Below are 20,702 nucleotides of genomic sequence, written 5' to 3' on the forward strand. Positions count from 1 at the left end.
AATTATGTACAATAGCCAAGATATGGAAGAAACCTAAGTGTCAATTATATATATATAATGGGATATTATATATATAATGGAATATTATATATAATGGAATATCATATATATAATGGAATATTATATATATATAATGGAATATTATATATATATATATGGAATATTACTCAGCCATTAAAAGAATGAAATCCTTTCATTTGCAAAAGCATGGATGGATCTAGAGGGTATTATACTAAGCAAAATAAGTCAGACAAAGAAAGACAAATACACATGATTTTACTTGTCTGTGGAATTTAAAAAACAAAACAAATGAACAACAACATAAAAAAAGCAGAAACAGACTCATAGATACAGAGAACAAACTGGTGGTTGCCAGAGGGGAAGTAGGTGGGGGAATGAAGGGGATTAAGAAATACAATCTTCCAGTCATAGAATAAATAAGTCATGGGGATGTATGTACAGCATCAATATTGCAATAACTTTGTGTAGACAGATGGTTACTAGACGTACTCATAATGTATATAGTATATATATAAATGTCGAGCCACTATGTTGTACACCTGAAACCAACATTGTTTGTCAACTATACTTCCATTTAAAAAATGAAAAAAAGGGGAAAGAAAAGAAAGAAATAATAATAAAAGAAAATAATAATAGTAAAATAATAGTAACAATCTACTTGACTTTGAAACCAAGGACAGTTTTCTTTGACTAGCACAAGTGTTTTTATATTAAACATATTTTAAAAAGGCAATATGATGCTTACTGTATTACAAACTTTAAATATAAAGCATGAATTTTCTGTTTCAATTCTGGTTATACACACAGTTCAAATATTATTCTAGACCACATAAGAGGAGGTGTGTAACAACAACTGAATGAGTGTGTGGAAAGTGGGGAGAAATGTTGGTGTGAATGGAGAGGGGACTAATATCTTTATTTTAAATAGAGAAGAGTTAATGTTGTGACTAAAGTTGGTGGGGAAAAGATAAAGTATTTAAATGTTTAAAGATACCTACAGAGATTTTCAAAAATTAATATAACTTTCAAATATTTGAGGAGAAGGACATCACAGGAGAAAGTGTAAGTGGTCTAAATCCTCTTTTTTTTTTTTTTTTTTTTTTAGTGGAAACCAAAAGATATACTCTTGGTTGCCAAGCAAGGACAAATTCTTATGTTTATAGTAACCAGAACACATAAAAATAGGGAAATTGAGGTAAGAAATTATTTATATTCATTACAAGTTATTTTTTCAATATTTATTGTTTTACTGTGATAAAAACTTTAAAATAAGTGGACACTAGTTAGACTTTTCTAGAAAGAAACAGAGCTTCATAAATATTCAAGTTACATCTAAAAAAAAGGTAATAAAAATCAGTTATAAAGCAGAAACTAACACACCATTGTAAAGCAATTATACTCCAATAAAGATGTTAAAAAAAAAAAAATCAGTGACAAAAGTGACGCATAATATCTGGACTTTGGTAAATGAATAATTTGGGGAAACTAATGGGATAACTGGATATAAGGTAGGATTTTGGATATAGGAACGTACTGATGAATTTGTGTACCAGGTTAGTGATTGGAATATATTTTGAAAAATAATCAGGAGTTTAAATGACAAAGTAATGTTCAGATGTTTTACATCTAAAATGGTAAATATTTATCTCAAGCCTACTCCGTACATGCTCCTCTGTGTTGGTATTTAATTGATCACCATTGATATAAGAATGTCATGTTTACAACTATCTTCTACATAGAGATTCCTCCCTAAAGACCAATTAATATCAAGTGTTTTCAATTCTGCCCACAACCCTAGTCAATGAAGCAGAGATAAGAACACAAAATTAAAACAGTTTCCGGAAAAAGAGTCTTTCTTCCATTAGAAAACTATAAATAGTAAATGTCTCTTGGCTTTTTGGAAAGTGTTCTAGTTGTTAACAAATCTTTCAGCAGCTTCTTTCTACAGAATGAAGATCTTTATTTATCTTCTTCATTTTCTGTGTTATGTGACCTTCATTCTACCAGGTAATAGATGCTTCTGGTGTGTTTGTATGTATCATATAGCTCCTAGCTAAAAGTAGAAATATTAAATTATGAATTAGAAAATGCAGGTTCTTAATACACTCTTTTCAATTAAAAAGTCTCTGATTATGTTGAATCTCAGTTTCCTCGTTCAGAATAGTGTTATACTAATATACTTTATCTCATTTTGAAAATTAAAATGCAAATAAAATAAGTTGATTAAGATGAGATTCTTTTTCTTTTGTGGGTCTTGATTTGTTTTGTTATTCAAGTTATTAAGAAATTCATAATTTATTAAATTTATTTATTCTTATATCAGTGAAGACTTCATAATAAATTGGATCACAGGGAAGATGAATGGACTAAGAAAACAGTATATATCTCTTGGGATATCAATGACAGAATTTATAAAATGATCCAGGATATAGTCTCAGAATATGCTGGGCAATAAGGTACAGTGCTAATAAAAAGGCAAGTAAAGAAATAGTACTTCAAAAATCTTTGTTGAATTAGTTAATGCATTAGTAAAGGAATACAGCAATGGTTTTATGATTCAATTAAAAATAAACGATCAAAATATGTAGTACAGTGAAGCCCCTGGTGGTGATTACATGCTATTCTTAATACGTGTTGCCCCTGAAGCAATCCAGACTCTCTAACAAGAGAGATACAAATTTATGACCCAAAGTGTGCTAATTTGGCCCTAGAGAGTTAGAAGTTCAAAAGGTGCAACATGTATTAGAAATAGAACTGAATTCAAATTTAGAAAATCTAGATTTTATTACTAGCTCCCTACTCAACTGCTTGTCAACCTTGCCACTCAGAGAATTTAAGTGATTTGTCGATGTCCTTAACAAAAAACAAAGAAAATACAGAAGAATCAATAACAATTGTAAAAAAAAATGAAATATCTGATATGAAAGTTTGTACCTGTTAATTACATGCACCTCAGTTAAAATTTACTGAAATAACGTATTGGAAAGTGGCTCTACAAACTGAAAATTAGTTTACCAATTTAGGTACTATTATTATTATTATTATCATTATTATTATTATAGATGTTTCTGTTATTACAGTTATTATTAATAATGAAAGGGGCCTGAGTAAGTGAGGACTTCAAATGTGATTAAGGAATGTGTTGAGGCATATGGTACTAGCGTGTCAATCAATAACCATCTAACATTGAGTGCCTAGTAAACTACTGAACAAAATGCTAGACTCTGAGGAAACAGAAATAAAAGATACAGTAATTCTCTAGTCATCCTTACAAGCTAGTTGAGTAAAAGATAAATCAGAGGATTTGCTCGAATTAGAAAGTTTATGTAATTATGCTTCAAAGAGTAAGAATGGTGCAATTATGGCATTAGTGGAGGTTTGGGAGAATATCCTGAATTCCCTGATGAAGAGTTTTGAAATTGGGGGTAAGACACTTGTGTTTAGACTTTGAAAGGTGAGAGAAAGAAAGAAAGACAATAAGTATGTATGAGGGTCTAGTATATGCCAATCCCATTCCATAACTTTCCATGTCGATATCTAATCTGACCTTCCAGATAACATTATGAGATGACTGTCATTGCCTCTTTTAATAGAAGAGGAAAATGACATAAAAGATCATATTTCAAGTTCACACTTACACAAATATCAATGATAAGTGGAATGCAAATACAGACTTTTCAGATCCCAGCATATTGTTCTTTATACTTCATCATGCTTCCTATAGTAGAAGGCACTGAGGTTAAATAAAAGACTGAATAGATAAACTTGGTCAAAAGCAGTGAGGTCACACAGGAGGATAGCTGCACTTTAGATGTATACGGTCTATACCATCAAATTCTACATTTACTGAGCCTTGCAGAAAACGTTAAAGAAGCCTATGAAGATGGTTGGTCTATGTCTATGACCACAATATTTCTTTTACATTTTGATCATTCTAACAGATACTAAGTTATAATGCCAGCTGAAATGGATAGAATGCACTATATGTGGCCTTTGATAGATCAAAAAAAAAAAAAAACCAGGAAGAGTAATTCAAGATGTCAGAGTGGGTGGCTTTGAAGGAGTTCATAGAGTGGTGCATATCCATTGCACAATGGTGTGGTTTGACTATTGGTAAAACCTTAAAGTCACAAAAGAAGCGAGGAAAAGTGTCTAATCTAAGTGAATACTTTGTGAAGATGTCAGATGAGTGTTCAGTCCAAACAGAGTGAAACCATGCTGGAGAGACCAGCTGTAAAATGATAAGAGATTAATACCGATTTTGATTAAAATATGAAGGAATGGACAGTATTTTAGGGGAAGTGCAAGCCTAAAATAATCCATAGCGATAGTGAACATAACATACTATCATAGTTTATAGAGTGAGCTTGCCATTAAATGGATCAGGGTTTATAGTAAGGACCTGGGGCTCCTTTGTAGCTGTGGCAATATCTTTAGTTCTCTTAACTATAAAATGGATGGTAATATTAATTTTATAAGGTTTTGAAAGGATGAAAACAACAGTGTAAGCAAAGTATTTATCACATTGAAGACTGTACTGCAATATTTCAAGAAATGAAAGAAGAGGAATAGAAGCAAAAAGAAAAAAGGAGAGGAGAGGAAGTAGAAGAGGAGAAACAACACAAGGTTGTGTTCAGGTATAGCCAGCTCTTAAGATGTCTCAGAAGAGGCCGTGGATCCCAAACAGCAGAAATATGGTGGCCTTGGCAGATTTATGATCTAGTGCATGGTGAACCAGAAGCCAAGTCTAAAATAGTGAAGGAGAGACACACATCTGTGTTGAAATTTTGGTGAGAAGACAGTATCAGTCTTGGTGCTTTAGGTTTTATTCAATTTACAAGTAAGCTGAGTCAGTCACCAAGGCAATTTGGTTACTTGAGAAACATGATAAAATGTAGAGAAAAAAGTAAAACCCATAATAATAAATAGCCTTTTCAAAGTGGCCAGGATTTTGTTGATTAGCTAAATAATTTCCCAACCAATCCAGAAAGCTGCTCTATCACAAATGAACTCCACACTCGGCCTCTCATGTGGCAATGATTAGTTTATATTAATTAATTTGCATTAGTTGAGGTAATGTACAAATTAGTCTTAATTCCTTATTAGACCTTCCTCAATTTGTAAATTCTTTAAATATTCTTGAATAAACTAAGGAACAAATAAATTAATACCTACTTTAGAATCCTTTATGACTTTTACATGATGGTACTATTAATTGATATTAAATCTCTTCAGTTGTAAAGATCCAAGTACAGCCATAAGATGAGTAAGTATAACCCTTGCCAAAATGACAATGTTTCAGGAATAGAAAAGAAATCAAAAATGTAATTCTAAGATCTAAATAAGAGCTGGGTAAGAGATGGGGAACAGACAGTGATATAAAATTCCCAATTATCATCTAACTTTGAGTTAAGACATATCAAAGTAAGGAGAACTAATAAAGAATTCCAAATAGAAGGGCCAGAACTATTTTATTTAAATTTACCTAAGGTAAAATTTTTTTCTACATTCAGGTTGCAGCCTGGAAAACCACTTATTAAGCATATAGAGAGAGTACATTATCAAGAATTTATTACTAATGATTCTTTACAAATGTAAATGTTCATTTTAATAGAATCCCATTTATTTGTCATTAACCACTCAACTTCCAATTTTTTTAATCTTCATATTTCTCTGTAGTCATAAAATAATTAAGGCTCCTAGAGACAGCCAAATCTATCACAAGCAGTATCTAATTTAATACAATATTCAGATAGCTGTTGAATGCTTTTCATGTGTCAGTTTCCAACTTTTTCAATGTAGAAGCCATGGATTAAATATTTAAAGTGTGAATTCTGGATTTGGAGAAATTTAAGATTAAATCCTGGGTTAAGCATGGGTTTTGCATCCTTGGGCAAATTATTTGGTCACCCAAAGCCTCAAGTTTTTATCTGAACAGCATCTACTTCAAAGTTTTAGAACAGTTAAATGAGATAATGTGTACAAGATATTTAAAACAATACTTGACACATAGGTTTTTAATGAATAAAAACTATTTTCATTATTATTTGCTTTTGGACCTAAACATATCATGTCCTCTTTCAACTTTGGAATAAGAATCATACTACTTTGTCTGCTGGTTCACGTTCTTTTTACAGTCCTTCTATTCATCTGGATAACTTTTACTCATTTTTTAAGGTTTACATTTTCCTATCACTTTCCCATGACACCATGTCAAGATAATAAGCACTCATCTGTTCACACGTTTGACCCAATATATTTCTTTTATCATTGTACTTAATGAGTCTATCTGTGGATTTATCTCTTTGCCTCCACATTTTGTTTTATCTTCAGAACAAAGCCCGCTGTGTGGTCTAAAAGTCGTACTCAGTAAGAATTTAATTTCAACTATAGTCTTTTGTTTACCATTTAATAATAGTTCTTAATCTGTGAGAAGCTATTATATTCCACTGTTGTAAACATACATATTAACTCATCATGTCTCAAAAAGACTGTGAATTACATGCCATTGTCCCCATTTTACAAGCGAGGCAATTAAGGCTCCTAGAACTGAAATAGCTTACCCAAAGCTACATAGCTAACAGATGACAGAATTAAAATTGAAGCTCAAAGTCTATGGCTATAAACCCATATTCACTCTGCAGTTAGAAAGAACTATCAATCTGTACCATACAAAGATTTTGAAAACTAAAAGTAGTGATTTGTTTGCTCTATCAAATGTTAAAACACACTATAAAATTACAGTAGTCTGTTTCACATAGCAGTGTTAAAATGTTAAAACACACTATAAAATTATAACAGTTTTTAACTACAGCTTCCCTATTGAGAGGGATAGATGAACAAAAATAAGAGAAAAAACTCTGTTTAAAAGCATTGCGGAGTTAACAGGTCAATTAAAAATTATAGAAAAAACATCTGGTTGAGATCAATCTTTCAACCATTCTTGAAGAGGCAGGAGAGAAGTTGAAAAACAGAAATTTGATAGCCTTATGCTACTTCTGGGACAAAAATTGCAATTCAGAGCCCGAGAAGGAAGGAGAACTATGGAAAAACTGGCAAGTTTTCATTTCAGATGCCAGAAAGCTACAAAGTAGGCCTAAGTTAAAATGACATTACTCTAGTTGTCCCAGGGACTAGTGCTCATTTTCACATTACCTTAAATTCTATAAACGGTTTAAGACCATCCAAGAAGGTTGGTTGGCTGTTCAAGCCACCAGCAAAAAATACAATAATAAATCATTTCTGGAGAAAGATAATATTTCTCTAGGCCTCAAGTTATTTCCTCATTTTTTCTTTGCCAAAGTATGTAACACAAAAATAATCAGGAACAAATGAAAACAAGACTATCCTATCAAAAATCAAAAACCAACACAATAATGAACAAATTAACAAGGGATCCAGATAATGGAGTTATCAGACCAAGATTTTAAAATAACTATGTGTAATTTGTTTAAATAAATAAATAAATAAAAACAAGATTTAAAACGTGGCATAGAAATAAAAACTATAACAAAGAACAAAAGTAAAACTCCAGAACTGAAAAATAAACAAAGCAAAATTAAATACATAATGAGTGTGTTAAGCAGGAGTTAATGCATAATTGCTGAGATATTTAACAAAGATGAAATATCAGAAGAAATTATCTGGAATGAAACAAGGGAAAATTAATGATTGAAAAATAGAAAAAAAAGGGGGAGAGGAAGAGAGGGAAAGATGAAGGAAAGAAGAAAGGAAAGAAGGGAGCAAAAGTTGAGGAAAACAACAGATTACTTTCAAAGGATCAACTATTAACTTGGGAGCTGACTTCTCACCAACAAAAACAAAGAAGGAAGTGAGAAGACAATGCAATGATGTCTTCAGGGTTCTGAAAGAAAATAACTACAATCTAGAAGTCTGTATCAAATGAAAATACTCTGAGAATGAAAGCATAAAAATATGTACTGTCAAACAAAAACAGAATTCAACATTGGCATTCCTGTATTAATGGAAATTCTTAAAAGCATTGTCTAGACAGAAAGAAAATTATCTTCTCATATGGAAGCTCAGAGACAGAAAAAAAAGCAGTGGCTTTTGATAAGATTTTGGGAAGCTGAAACCTCTATCATAAACTAGTAAAAGAATAATAAAAGATGATATAAATACACAATAGTAAGGTGATAGAATCATAAAAAAATAACTAATATATATTTTTAAAAAAGGAGAGAGAGAAAAAATAAAAGCATGTATTTCAACCAACATATATTAATAACTGTCATAAATATAAGTGAAAAAATATATATACTGTGCAGTTGCTTTCACATCAGCTTTAAAATAAGCAAACAAAATACTGCAAGTCAAGATAACAGATTATTTTGAAAATGAAAGAGTAGAATGGGATACGATTTTGAAGCAGCACAAATGTGATGCCAGCAATGTTTTATTTCTTGACCTAGGTGGTGTTTACACCAGCGCTTAATTTTAATAATTCTCTTTGTGGAGCATTTATACTTGGGCATTCTCCTGCAAGTTTTGTTTCATTTTTAAAATTTACTTATATAAAATTAAATATAATAAATGATTTTTCTATTATATATTTTGATAATCTAGCTCATTGGTTTTGTTTCAAAAACCCATAGATATAATCACAAAGTAGAATAGATAGCTCAATATAGGTCTAGAGTTTGTGAGAATTTAGAATGTAAGATTAAGAATATAATGAAAAAAACTCTAGAATCAAACTCTTTCACAACTATCCTAAACATATATCATGTAAATATTAAAATATGTAATACAAATTTGTTTATAATAACCTGGTAAAATTTTAACTATAATGTAGTTGAGAAATTGATAAATTGTCATATATAATTTCAAGGAATATGATGCAGCTCTAAAAATCTTGAATCTTGTTGAGAAGAGCAACATGTCATAAAATCTAATCATATATTAACTAAAAACACATTTCAATTTTATACAGATAATGGGAATATGTAATATTTGTGTCTTCTTATTTTTTGGCATTTTACAAATTTGTTACAATGTACACGTAGTATTTTTATAATCATAAATAATATGTTCTTAAATAAGAGATCAGTTATTTCAATTACTCTTCTTTTACTATAGCCTTGGTGGATCCTAATCGATGCTCAAAATTGTATGGTCAATGTAAGAAACGCTGTTCTAAACATGAAAAGCAAATTGAAATATGTTTGTCACCAAGTAAAATTTGCTGCATTGAGAGGGCGTTTGAAGAAGATTTATCTTGAAACGGAAGATTTACCTCTGACCAAAGAAGTCATGTGTGCACCAGTGCAGAGAGGTGTCAGAATGTAATTAGAAGCTCTGTAATAAATAAACACATAAGCTGATATCAATGCCTTCCTTCATAGATATTAATTATATATTCAATGGAATGAGGTAGAATCTTTCTTATTTTCTCTAAGCTAAAGTTTAGATGGAGGCATATCTGGTGCTAATTTCTTATCATGGATACTATGTTTGTGTCAATGTCAGACCACTTTTGATGTGTCGGAGGTTCACCTACACTTACACAATTGAACATTTCCCAACTTAACCATGACTTCACTAGAAAGTTGGTTCATGAACATTAATACCCATAGGCTTATCAATTACCTAAATATCATCAACACGTTACTGACATTGAGACAGAAAACCTAAGTACGAGATGAATGCATGAGCTATAGTAGAGCATGGAAATGCTCGTTGCCCTTCCCTCTCTTCTCCCAAGGTTCTTCTCATTCAAAAAGGCATATTATTTTAATACTATCTAATGCTAATACACTTGACCTTTGAACAACACAGATTTGAACTGCGAGGTACTACACCATCCCAGTTGGTTGGATTTGGGGATGCAGAACCACCAATACCAAGACACCAAGACACAGAGGAACTGTGTACACAAAGGGCTGACTATAAATTACACATAGATTTTCGGCTGTGGGGAGGGTGGGAACCCCTAACCCCCTCCTTGTTCAAGGGTCAACTGTACTGTTAAACTGGGTTTAAATACAATCCGAACTTTGGCTAGAGCTTACACTCATAAAATATTAGCTCTGTGTTTCTTTAAGTATGGATAGGTTGGGAAAATGCATAAAGATCTGTTATTTTAACCTCCATGTAACTACTAGATGGCACAAGTAGTCTCCGTAATGTTAAAAGCTGAGGAAGAAACATGAAGACTAGAATTTGTTTTTCAGCTAAAAGCAAAAGATAAATCAACACTTTATCAATATTCTACAAGGTCCCAAACATATTTTTAATCATCATATTCTTTAAAACTAACTTAACTACTGGCCCAAGATTATTGCTTTTTTTTTTTTTTAATTGAAAATCTGGTGAACCTAGTGGGAATGTCTTACCTTAAACAGATTTTACCAAGATAGGCATCATATAGCCACCGGGGGTTTAGTGATGTGTACCTCAAAAGAAAAATGTTTAATTCAAGTAGAATGCACCCATTAGAGACAAGGAGGTTAGCCAGTGTCTGTACTTCTGTAGGCTCAAGAATCAGATATGAGGATCAAATTCAAGGATTTGAGAACAGAAGAAAGAAATATATAAAGAGCTCTAGGGATAAGGAACAAGTTGAAAATGTGGAATGCAATGTGAAATAAGGCACAATAATTCAAGATTTACATTAAAACTTTGAGGAGAGGGATTTTGGAGGATGGTGGCAGCAACACAGTTGTTTGAAATAGAGCAAATAAGAGTAAAACCAAAACTCATGAAAAAATTTACAACAAACTAGGTGACAAGATATCCCCACATACCTTATCATACAAATGGGTGGAGAAAAAATACACAAAAGACAAAACACCAATGGCCTAAAGGCCTTTGTGAAATCTGTATGCAGCCTTTTTATGAATGTGACAATAGAACAGTCCCATACAATGAATGCTGTTGGAGGAGGAATAGCATGCCAATATCGTTACATCAGCTATAACTGGGAGGGATTTTCCAATTTAATAGTGGGTAAATGAAGTGATAATTAGCAATACCTGAAGGAGCTGAGAAAATCTACTCCTATGAAATCCTGAAACCAACCAGACTGGGCTCATTTCAGAGAGAATATTTCTCAATATTAAGAAAAAAAACTGCTGGGAGTGGGAAGGAAAATTGGCCAGGACTTGGAAAATGAGAAAAGGGAAACTGAGATTTTGCTCATGACTACAGTCAGTGGCAGATCCATATCCAGAATTCCCATTTCTCAATAGCCCAATTCTGTATTTTAATTAGGAACAAAGATCAATGTACATTATACCCAGTTCTAGAGCTCCAACCAAGGTATTGGCAGCACCATATACTTGCTTAATATACAGTAATACACAGTAAGTCCTCTACGTACGAACTTTCAAGTTTCGAACTTTCAAAGATGCGAACATGCATTCACATGTTCAATCACGTAAGTTAGTTCACACATCTGGCGTACGTTGTCACGTGCGTGCATCCTCTACAAGTGGTTGTACTTTTGTGTACTTTACTGTACGGTACTATATAGAATACAGTAGTACAGTATTTTTATTTCAAGCTAGACCTGCAAGAGGACAACTTCATTGAACTCCTTGCTGTGCAACACAAGGACCTTACTAACGAAGACCTGATGGAACTGGAGGCCCAGAGACAGGATGAAGAGAGACAAGAGGAAGAAGAAGTAACTGAAGAACCAAAGAGATTCATGACGCAGGAAATGGCAAGGGGATTTTCTTAATTTGAGGAGGGACTGTTAGTTTTTGAAGCACAGGACCCAAACGTAGAATGGTACACGAAGGTTGCAGCAGCTGTTCAGAATGCAATCCAGTGCTACCATGTCATTTATGATAAGAAAAAAAAGAGCTACTACCCAGACATCACTGGATCATTTTTTCAAGAGGGTAGATAGAACTGAATTCAGCAAGGAACCAGAACCTGTGACATCAACGTCAGGCATGTGTGAACTTGCAGCTTGCCCTCCGTCTCCTATTGCTGACGATCCTTCAGCTCTACCATCTTCCACCTCTTCTCCCTCCTCCAGTCAGTAACTCTTCTTGCCTGTTCTCTCGATGCCAGCCTCTGTATGCCAGCTGTTGTACTGTACTACCGTACTTTTCAAGGTACTGTACAGTAAGATTTAAACTGTTTTCTTTATTTTTTGCATTTGTTTTTTAATGTATTATTTGCATGAAAAGTATTATAAACCTATTATAGTACAGTACTGTATAGCTGATTGTGTTTGTTGGGTACCTAGGCTAACTTTGTTGGACTTACGAACAAACTGGACTTACGAATGCACTCTTGGAACAGAACCCGTTCATATGTAGGGGGCTTACTGTATTATATTTCACTGTGCTCTGGCTCCTAGAGATGCTTCTCTTTTGGAGCCTCAGCTAGATTTCAAGTAAATTATGAGGGTTTAGAAAGGGTTTATATCCTATTCCTTCATCTCTCCTCAAACTTAACAAGCTTGTAACCATAGTAGATGGTTTATCTACATTTATCCTAGACATCCCAATTTCCCATCTGTTCTTTTTTTCATTTCAAAAGGTATTTATTAGGTGCCCATTTTATTGAAGTATAGTTGATGAATACAATGTTATGTTAGTTTCAGGTGTACTGTTGATACAAAATGATGATATTTGCATACATTATGAAATGGTCACCACGATGTCTAGTAACCTTATGTCCCCATACAAAGTTATTACAGTATTATTGATAGGGACAGAGTAAAGGGACAGAGTAGGTGATTAAATATTTAATCCCAGTAGGGGATTGTAAGTAAAGAAAAAAGGTATGGGAGACCCCTGTAAGTTCATGATTACTCAAGAAAGCAGGTTTGCTTAACCACAAAACCAAGCAGGCTTGCTCAGCAACAAAACCCATGCAGCAGAAGCATGAGACATACTCCAAAACAATAAAACAATGGTGGCATGAGACCCACATCCTGCCCAGTGAGCTCAGTAAGTTAATGACCCCTAGGACATGCTCTCTGCACACATAAAAAACTATAATTTATGGAAAGGTGACATTTCAAAATGAAAGACCCTCATTTTACTGAGACCTGAAATAGTTTTTCCATAGTGCCATGAGAGTCCTGGCTTGACCATGTAGGGACAAGAAAACTCCCCTGCCCAACCAGAGGAGGAAATGATGATAGAAGCTTGACATCTACTCAAGAATGAGGAAGAAGGTGGTCTTCTCATCCTCCCCACTTTTCCTCTGATTATGAAACTGTAGCCCACTAAGTTCTCAGGGTGGTACCTCACCCGCCTGCTTTTAAGCCTCACAAGCATCCTATTCTAATAAATCACTTCTTATCTATCACTTCACCTCTCGCTGAATTTTTTCTGTGCTGAGACATAAAGAACCGGAGCTCCTCAGAACCCCCCAAAATGCCACTTAGCTGTTTCATTATTAACCATATTCCCTATGCTGTGCATTACATCTCTATGCCTTATTTATTATGTAACTAACTCGAGGTTTGTACCTCTTTATCCCTTTCACCTGTTTTGCTCAGTCCCCCAACCCCCTTCCTTCTGGCAACCTCCCATTTGTTCTCTATATCTATAAATCTGTTTTCATTTTGTTTTGTTTAATTGTTTTGTTTTGGGGATTCTGCATATAGGTGACATCTTGAGGTATTTGCACACTATCTGTAAAAGGAGCATGAATTTTTGGAATTCCTGTGTCAAAGTACATTTTTAACATTTATACACAGCCAGGATGTCCTGTCTGTTTTCCCACAATAAGCTCACAACTCATAATTGTTCTTTAAAGAATAAAAAAAAAAATGCAACATATGATTATGGAAAAATATCATAATTGCATTCATTTATATTTTCCTAATTCCCAGTGAGTTAAATATTTTGGGTAAGTTTGTTGGACTTTTGTATTTCTTCTCCCATTAATTGCTTTTTCATAAACAACTCTTGATTTTCTTTAGAATGATTTGTATTTTTAAAATAATTTTGCACTCATTCTTTATGTACAATAACCCTTTGGCTATTACATGTTGCAAATATTTTATCCAAGTTTTGCTTGATTTTCATTCATAAATAAATTATAAATGTATGTATCATTAAATTGTATTATCTTTTGTATAACTTCTAAGGCTTTTTCTTTCTTGCTTAGAAAGCCACTTCCTGTGACCAGACTATAAAATATTTCCATATATATTTTTGATATATTTTATATACATACATACACAAACACACATACAGACACACACGTATTTCACATTCTGTTATTTTTATTTTAAAGAATATAATTTATTTAGCATATGTTAGGAGACGTGGGTTTCTGGACATTTTTTTTCTGATAGTTTGCTAATCGCAATATCATTTGTGCCATATTTATGCCATGTTTTCCACACAGATTTGACATGCTATATTCATGAGAAACTAAATTTATGAATATATATGTGGGCCTGTTTATCAATTGACCTCTATTTCTGAGAAATACCATCTTATTTTTATTGCTATAACTTTGTAGTATGTTATAATACATAGTAAGGTACATCCTTCTTTGTGCTGTTTTTTAGGTTACTTTCCCTTTAGAAGATGCCCTTGATCTTACCTGCTCAACTAACAGAAATCAATGTTACAACTCTGATATCACACAGAGTCTCACTCTCTTGGATTCTTAAAGAAGTTTCTTTTGAAGAACAAAGAGACTTTGCTATTGTACTTTTATTCAGTACATTTGACATGCTGGTAATTAAATGATTAGAGGAGTGCAGTGCTTTACCTTATGAATACCGGCTTAAATGATGTGCAATATTACTTAAAATATTTAACAAGCTCAACCAAGTTATTCCAGAAATTACAAAATTATTTTTTGAAAACCATACTAGCAGGATTAGGTATCTCAATGATTTCATAATAATAATACCAGATAATTTTCTAGTATTTTACATTTACAAACATTTTTATCTATGTCATGTCATAAGCAAAGAAAGAAATCAGAGCAAAATCATGTTTTCACTGGCAAGATTTAGATAATTTAATCACACCCTTCATTAGACAGTGTATAACGTGGTCAAGAGATGTGACTCTGGTATCCAACATCCTGGGTTCAATTCTCATCACTACAATTTATTAACTGTACCAAACTGGGCAAATTATTTAATCTTCTTAAGTCTCAGTTTTCACATCTATAAGCAGGAAATAATCATTTTACATACCTTGTAGGATGTTGTAAGGATTAAATGAGTTAATATATACATATATAAATTGTTCAAGACAGTACCTACACAGCAAATGATGGACATATGTTAGCTTTTATTGTTCAACGATAAGGGATGTGAAGTCCAGTTAGATGAATTGACCAAAATGTTTCTTATCAAGTTAGTAACATAAGGAAAAGAACTCAGGTACCATAACTCCTAGACAAACATTCTTCCCAAATACAAAAGAGGTCCATGAAAGAAGCCCACAGTAAGTGGAGAAGATGAGCTTTGGCTAATTTTTCCTTTTATCTGTTTTTGTAATCTCTGTAGCTGCAAAGGTAGCCTTTGCAATGACTAGCGCCTTGAGAATAAGAAATATGTCCTAAAAACATCAGTCTTGGATAAGCACCAGAGCTTTGATAGCACTCTTTGGACTGAGGGTCATATCGAATCTAAAACTATCCAACTTCACTTTGAATAATTACCAACCCTTTGAACTTACCCTAAGAATAAGGATCATTCAGAAGACCCTGTACAAATTTGTTGCAGAGGCTGGTCGTAGGAATTCGGCAGCTTATATATAACAGCCACTGAATAATCTGGCAGTGTTCCAGGTTTCTTGGTTCAGCAGTTAAGCATAAGGAGGTTTATTGAATTTTTTAATCTTTAATAGAGAAACTTTCCTTGCTTTCTAAGAACAGAGGAATGGAATGTCTTTAAATTGGGAATTTCATTAATACTTCTCTTTAATGGACCATGGTAACCACATTTTCCAATAATCCTGTTACTTCTAGATCTTAAAAAAAAAAAAAAAAAGAACAGCCAAAGCAAAGCAAAGCAAAATTTCACTTGGATCTTTAGCTAAACATCCCCTTTATATGATCATAACTCCTTACAAACACCTTACAGACACCATTCAAATAATTCATTCTTGTATTAAAATGACAGTATTTGTTGATGGTGTCATCATTTGGCATCTTGCAAATATGACGTTACACATATTATTATTTGACTGTGTATATGTGTGTGAGAGCATGTATTCATTGTGAAATTTTCTTATGCCTATTGTGTCTCTAAGATCTACATTGCATGTGAGAGACAGCAAAGAATTATTTATTTCTGTAATGATGAATAGGGTTTTAATAATAACTATAGATCACAGGGGAAAAGGTGGTTCTAGTAGCAAAAGTAATAAATTAGTAGACACGAAATTTCTGCTACTTTTAAAATTCAGTAGTTTATATTTGCATAACTTCTTAAGATATAGAAGAAGAAAAGCAAAGATTAAATTCTCATATTTATACTCCTCAGACCTCCTGTAAGAAATTCCAGTGATATGGAATTACTTAGTCAACTAGCTATTAAAAATCATAATAATCTGCTGGCGATGTCATAAGCCCTTTAGATTACCAAGATAAAAGAAAAACAACATCCAGCACTTTTGCCCCAGGCACTGCTAAATAGGAGAGTTAACTTTTGATAAACATGAATGACTAAATTCATATCACTGCAGGGAAATATAAAAAGATACACTCTCCACCTTCTTCTCACTGAAAGACTCCACAGCTGCTGATTTGACTGACTTTCTTTAATCATGAAGATTCCTGTCCTTCTCTTTGTTGTGTTTTTCTTTCTGGCCCCATTGCCACCAGGTAAAATGGAAAAGTTAATTGAGTGGTTGAAATCTTTATGGAGTCTTGGTTGATGTCAACTGGAGATAGTGACTGAGTTGCCAAGAGAGAAGTTTGTGATGGTCCCAGGAGTAAATCATAAAGAAAGGACCTGTGATCTTACTAAAAAATAAGGTTCCTGGTGAGTTATATCATTATGGGAGTCAGTTTAAGGACTTGGTCAAATTCTTTGTTCTCAGTCTAGGCTGGCTATCCAGAAAGACAAGGTAGATAGGATATTAAAGTATAATCACCTGGATCCTTGAGAAACAATGAGGTACTGTGTGTGTTGTGCAGTAACAGTGGATTTTCCACTAACTTACACTGAATGATAGATTTGGCTATAATATGTTGCATGATTTACTTTGAGAATTCTCATTTAAAAAAAAAATTGATGTTTTCAACGGATTTAAAGCCTAAAAGCAGGGCTTCCCTGGTGGCGCAGTGGTTAAGAATCTGCCTGCCAATGCAGGGGACACAGGTTCGAGCCCTGATCTGGGAAGATCCCACATGCCGCGGAGCAGCTAAGCCCGTGAGCCACAACTACTGAGCCTGCGCGTCTGGAGCCTGTGCTCTGCAACAAGAGAGGCCGCGATAGTGAGAGGCCCGCGCACCGCGATGAAGAGTGGCCCCCGCTTGCCGCAACTAGAGAAAGCCCTCGCACAGAAACGAAGACCCAACACAGCCAAAAATAAATAAATTAATTAATTTAAAAATAAATAAATAAATAAATAAATAAATAAAGCCTAAAAGCATTTTAACAGTTCTATTACTGCAGGTCCGATTACATAGCAATTAATATTAATCAGATAATGAAATGAATATGGCCTTTGGAGTTACTTATACCTGGGTTCAGATTTGGTTTCTGCCACCTATTGGCTATATAAATGGATCAGTTATTTACATTCCTTCAGCATAAATTTCTGCATCTGTGAATTAAGTGTAGTAAGTCTATTTCATAGTATTATCATGAGGATTACTGATATGTAAATATGCAAAATGCCTAATATAGACTACAATATATATTATGCCCTTCTTAAATATTGTAATTACTTTTACATTGTACTGAAACATCTTAGAAAGAAAGTAACTTCTTGGTGTCTCATTTTGGAGGAAGAAACTCTTCTTTGACAACTACTGTAGGAGACAATGGATGCAATATTTACCCTGTTGGATTTCATGTGCTTGGGTTATGTACCCTCCTTTGTAAACCATTGTACTTATCACTCTTAGGTTGGATTAGCAGCCAAGGGATGTGTCTTGATGGAGATCATTGGATGTGCTCTTTTGACATATTTCAGGCTACTTGAGATAGAAAAAGTATTTTTCTTGTATATGCAAGAACACTGTAAAAACACACACCCAAGAAAATAATTCCAATCACCTTAGAAACAAATAAGACAAACAAGCAAACAAATAAAACTCTAGGGACTTTTGATTTAGAAGTAGTTTAGAACTTCAATAGTTTACTAATTGAACTCAAACTCCATTCCTTAATAGCATAGGTGAAACCAAGTGCTCTAACAGTTAAGTCTATCTTTGAGTAAATTTAAAAACTCAAACACCTAAGTATTCTGGGTAAAATATTCAAATGATCTGAATTATCTTACAATTAAAATAAATTTTCTCAGATGAAAATTATGAGGACTATTATTATATGACATCTTTCTAAACTCAGAACAAATCAAATTAAAACCAGGTTTTGTTTTTTACTAACCCCAAACAAAGGTTTCCTTAAAATAGAGAAGGCTGGTATATAGGACACCCACATTTGGGAATATAATATTACCTTCAGTCATGTTATCATGATTTATATGTGTCCCTCATGCCACCTGCTTTTGAAAAACATATGTGAAAACCTTCATGACATTTGCAGTATCTTCAGAAACCTAAGACACTTGGATATGTGCACTGTTTCATCTAAAAGTTGAAAAATTTGCAATTCCTTCTTGCACATAAATATGAATTTTTATATGATGCAATAGCTGTTATCCAGAGAAAAGATATTTGTTGTTTTTGTTACTAGTGGAAATATGCTAATTTAGAATTGACACTTGAATAATGCTATTCTTTTCCTCATACTGGTGTTTGACAGCTGTCATCTTCTGTTATTTGTATATTCCAATTAAGTCGACATACATGCTTCACACCTCTCATGTAGGACGGTGTAATTTGAGGATGCATTTTTAAGTTGGTGAGATAATGTCTTTTCCCGCCGGCATCAAAAGCAATAAATAACATCTCTCTAAATATTACAAATAAGGAGACATCATTAATCTGTACAGTGGAACAGTGATATCACATGGCATAAAATATATGGCAAAAAAATCAATGTAACATGGGTTTGACTTTTTTCCTATAAGGCCTAGTTATCCAAAGTAACAGAGATTTTATGCTAACATAAGTTTACTGAAATCAGAGGGCATCAGTATATCTTGGGTTGCCAGTACCATCAACTCCATCACAGTTGGATCCTATATAGTAAGATTCTAGGGGAAGAGGGAAGAACACTGTTCACATAACCTTCTTTGTGAATGCTTGGTAATTCACCATTACATTTAATGCTTTTACTTTGTGAGTTTCCCTCCTTTAGTGACCCATTTAAAAATGCAAACATTTATTGAAGAGGTGAAACAGCAAGTCTTCTATCCATGATATGGATGATTTTGTTAGTTGGTACATGTTGTGATAATGGAGACTTGAGTGCTTTGTAAAGGAGGGGACTCTGAGAAAACACAAAGAAATGCTAAGCAATTTCACCCTTCTTCAAAGTGTGTCTAAAGCTGGTCATGCATAGCATCACTAGTACAACAACGTCTTCTTCCCTGAGAGCCTCAGATCTGTGTGTGTGTTCAAAGAAGCCCTCTTAACCCAGTGCCTGCTAGGGTTCTATTCATCCTTCCCATCAAAGAGAGTCCTAAAGATAAAATCAAGAGAGTAATTTAAGCAACATAAACTGATTTCCCATTTTTGAATACTAAAGTCCAAAAATTTAACTGTTTAATTTCTTTTGAATTAGAGGAAAAAATAATCAGGTCACTAGGTAACCTTAGGAATATACAATGTCTGTTCCAAAACTACTCTGGATCAAACAATAACCATTTGTAAATTTTCATGGAAAACTAAGCTGTAGCCATTACTGGGCCCAGCCAAAAGTTGAAGAGAGACCTGACAACGAATCACAAAAGCCTCATTACCAGAAAAATAGTAAAATAAATGACTTCTTAAATCCCCATTGTGGCAGGAGCAGGGGGAATCTTAGCATGTGCAGATGCTATAATAATTTTCATGTCAACAACTGATTTATTCCAAGTTCAGGACCCTATGTCACATATAACAACTAAATGGCTTATGTGCTTTTTTCCCCTTTTAACAGTGAAATGTGCCATGAAAGACACTTATAGTTGCTTCATCAAGAGAGGCAAATGTAGACGTGTGTGCCATGATTTTGAAACACCAGTTGGTTTCTGCACAAAATTAAATGCCAACTGTTGTATGTAGAAGTCTGAAATAAAAATCAACATCCCTGAAAAGTAAATGCAGTGAGTATCAGGATTAGTAATAAATGAGCCTGAATTACTAACCACTTCTGCATAGTACGTGTTGCTTTTTTGGTCACATGGGATCATTTGGGGAACTAGTTTCTCTTCAAAGAATCTGACAATAGTGGGAGATATCCAATATATTGGGTGGTTCTGTGAAACCATTTCATTATTTTGGATATCAATTCTCTATTAACTGGCAGGAGAATGCTAAATGACACCAAAAATTTTATTATTATCAGGACCCTTCAATTCAAAGGTATCCAAACTGATAGGAGCACTTCTCCAAATGAGTGAGAAGTTGAAAGAGACCAAAGGAATGGGACAAATAGG

At 33.5% G+C, this 20,702-nt stretch overlaps 2 protein-coding genes across 4 annotated transcripts in view; one reads left to right on the forward strand and one right to left on the reverse strand.

The window, feature by feature from the left end:
- Window positions 1-20,702, reverse strand: part of CENPQ (centromere protein Q) — a 313,629-nt gene that overhangs the window by 86,323 nt on the left and 206,604 nt on the right. The gene's annotated exons all lie outside the window — the stretch shown is intronic.
- On the forward strand, window positions 1,971-9,263 carry DEFB114 (defensin beta 114). The gene is made up of 2 exons (XM_059937997.1): window positions 1,971-2,037; window positions 9,121-9,263. The coding sequence occupies exons 1-2, from the start codon at window positions 1,971-1,973 to the stop codon at window positions 9,261-9,263; spliced, it is 210 nt and encodes a 69-aa protein (XP_059793980.1).

Source organism: Balaenoptera ricei, chromosome 11 (genome assembly GCF_028023285.1).
Source record: "Balaenoptera ricei isolate mBalRic1 chromosome 11, mBalRic1.hap2, whole genome shotgun sequence".
Classification (NCBI taxonomy): domain Eukaryota; kingdom Metazoa; phylum Chordata; class Mammalia; order Artiodactyla; family Balaenopteridae; genus Balaenoptera; species Balaenoptera ricei.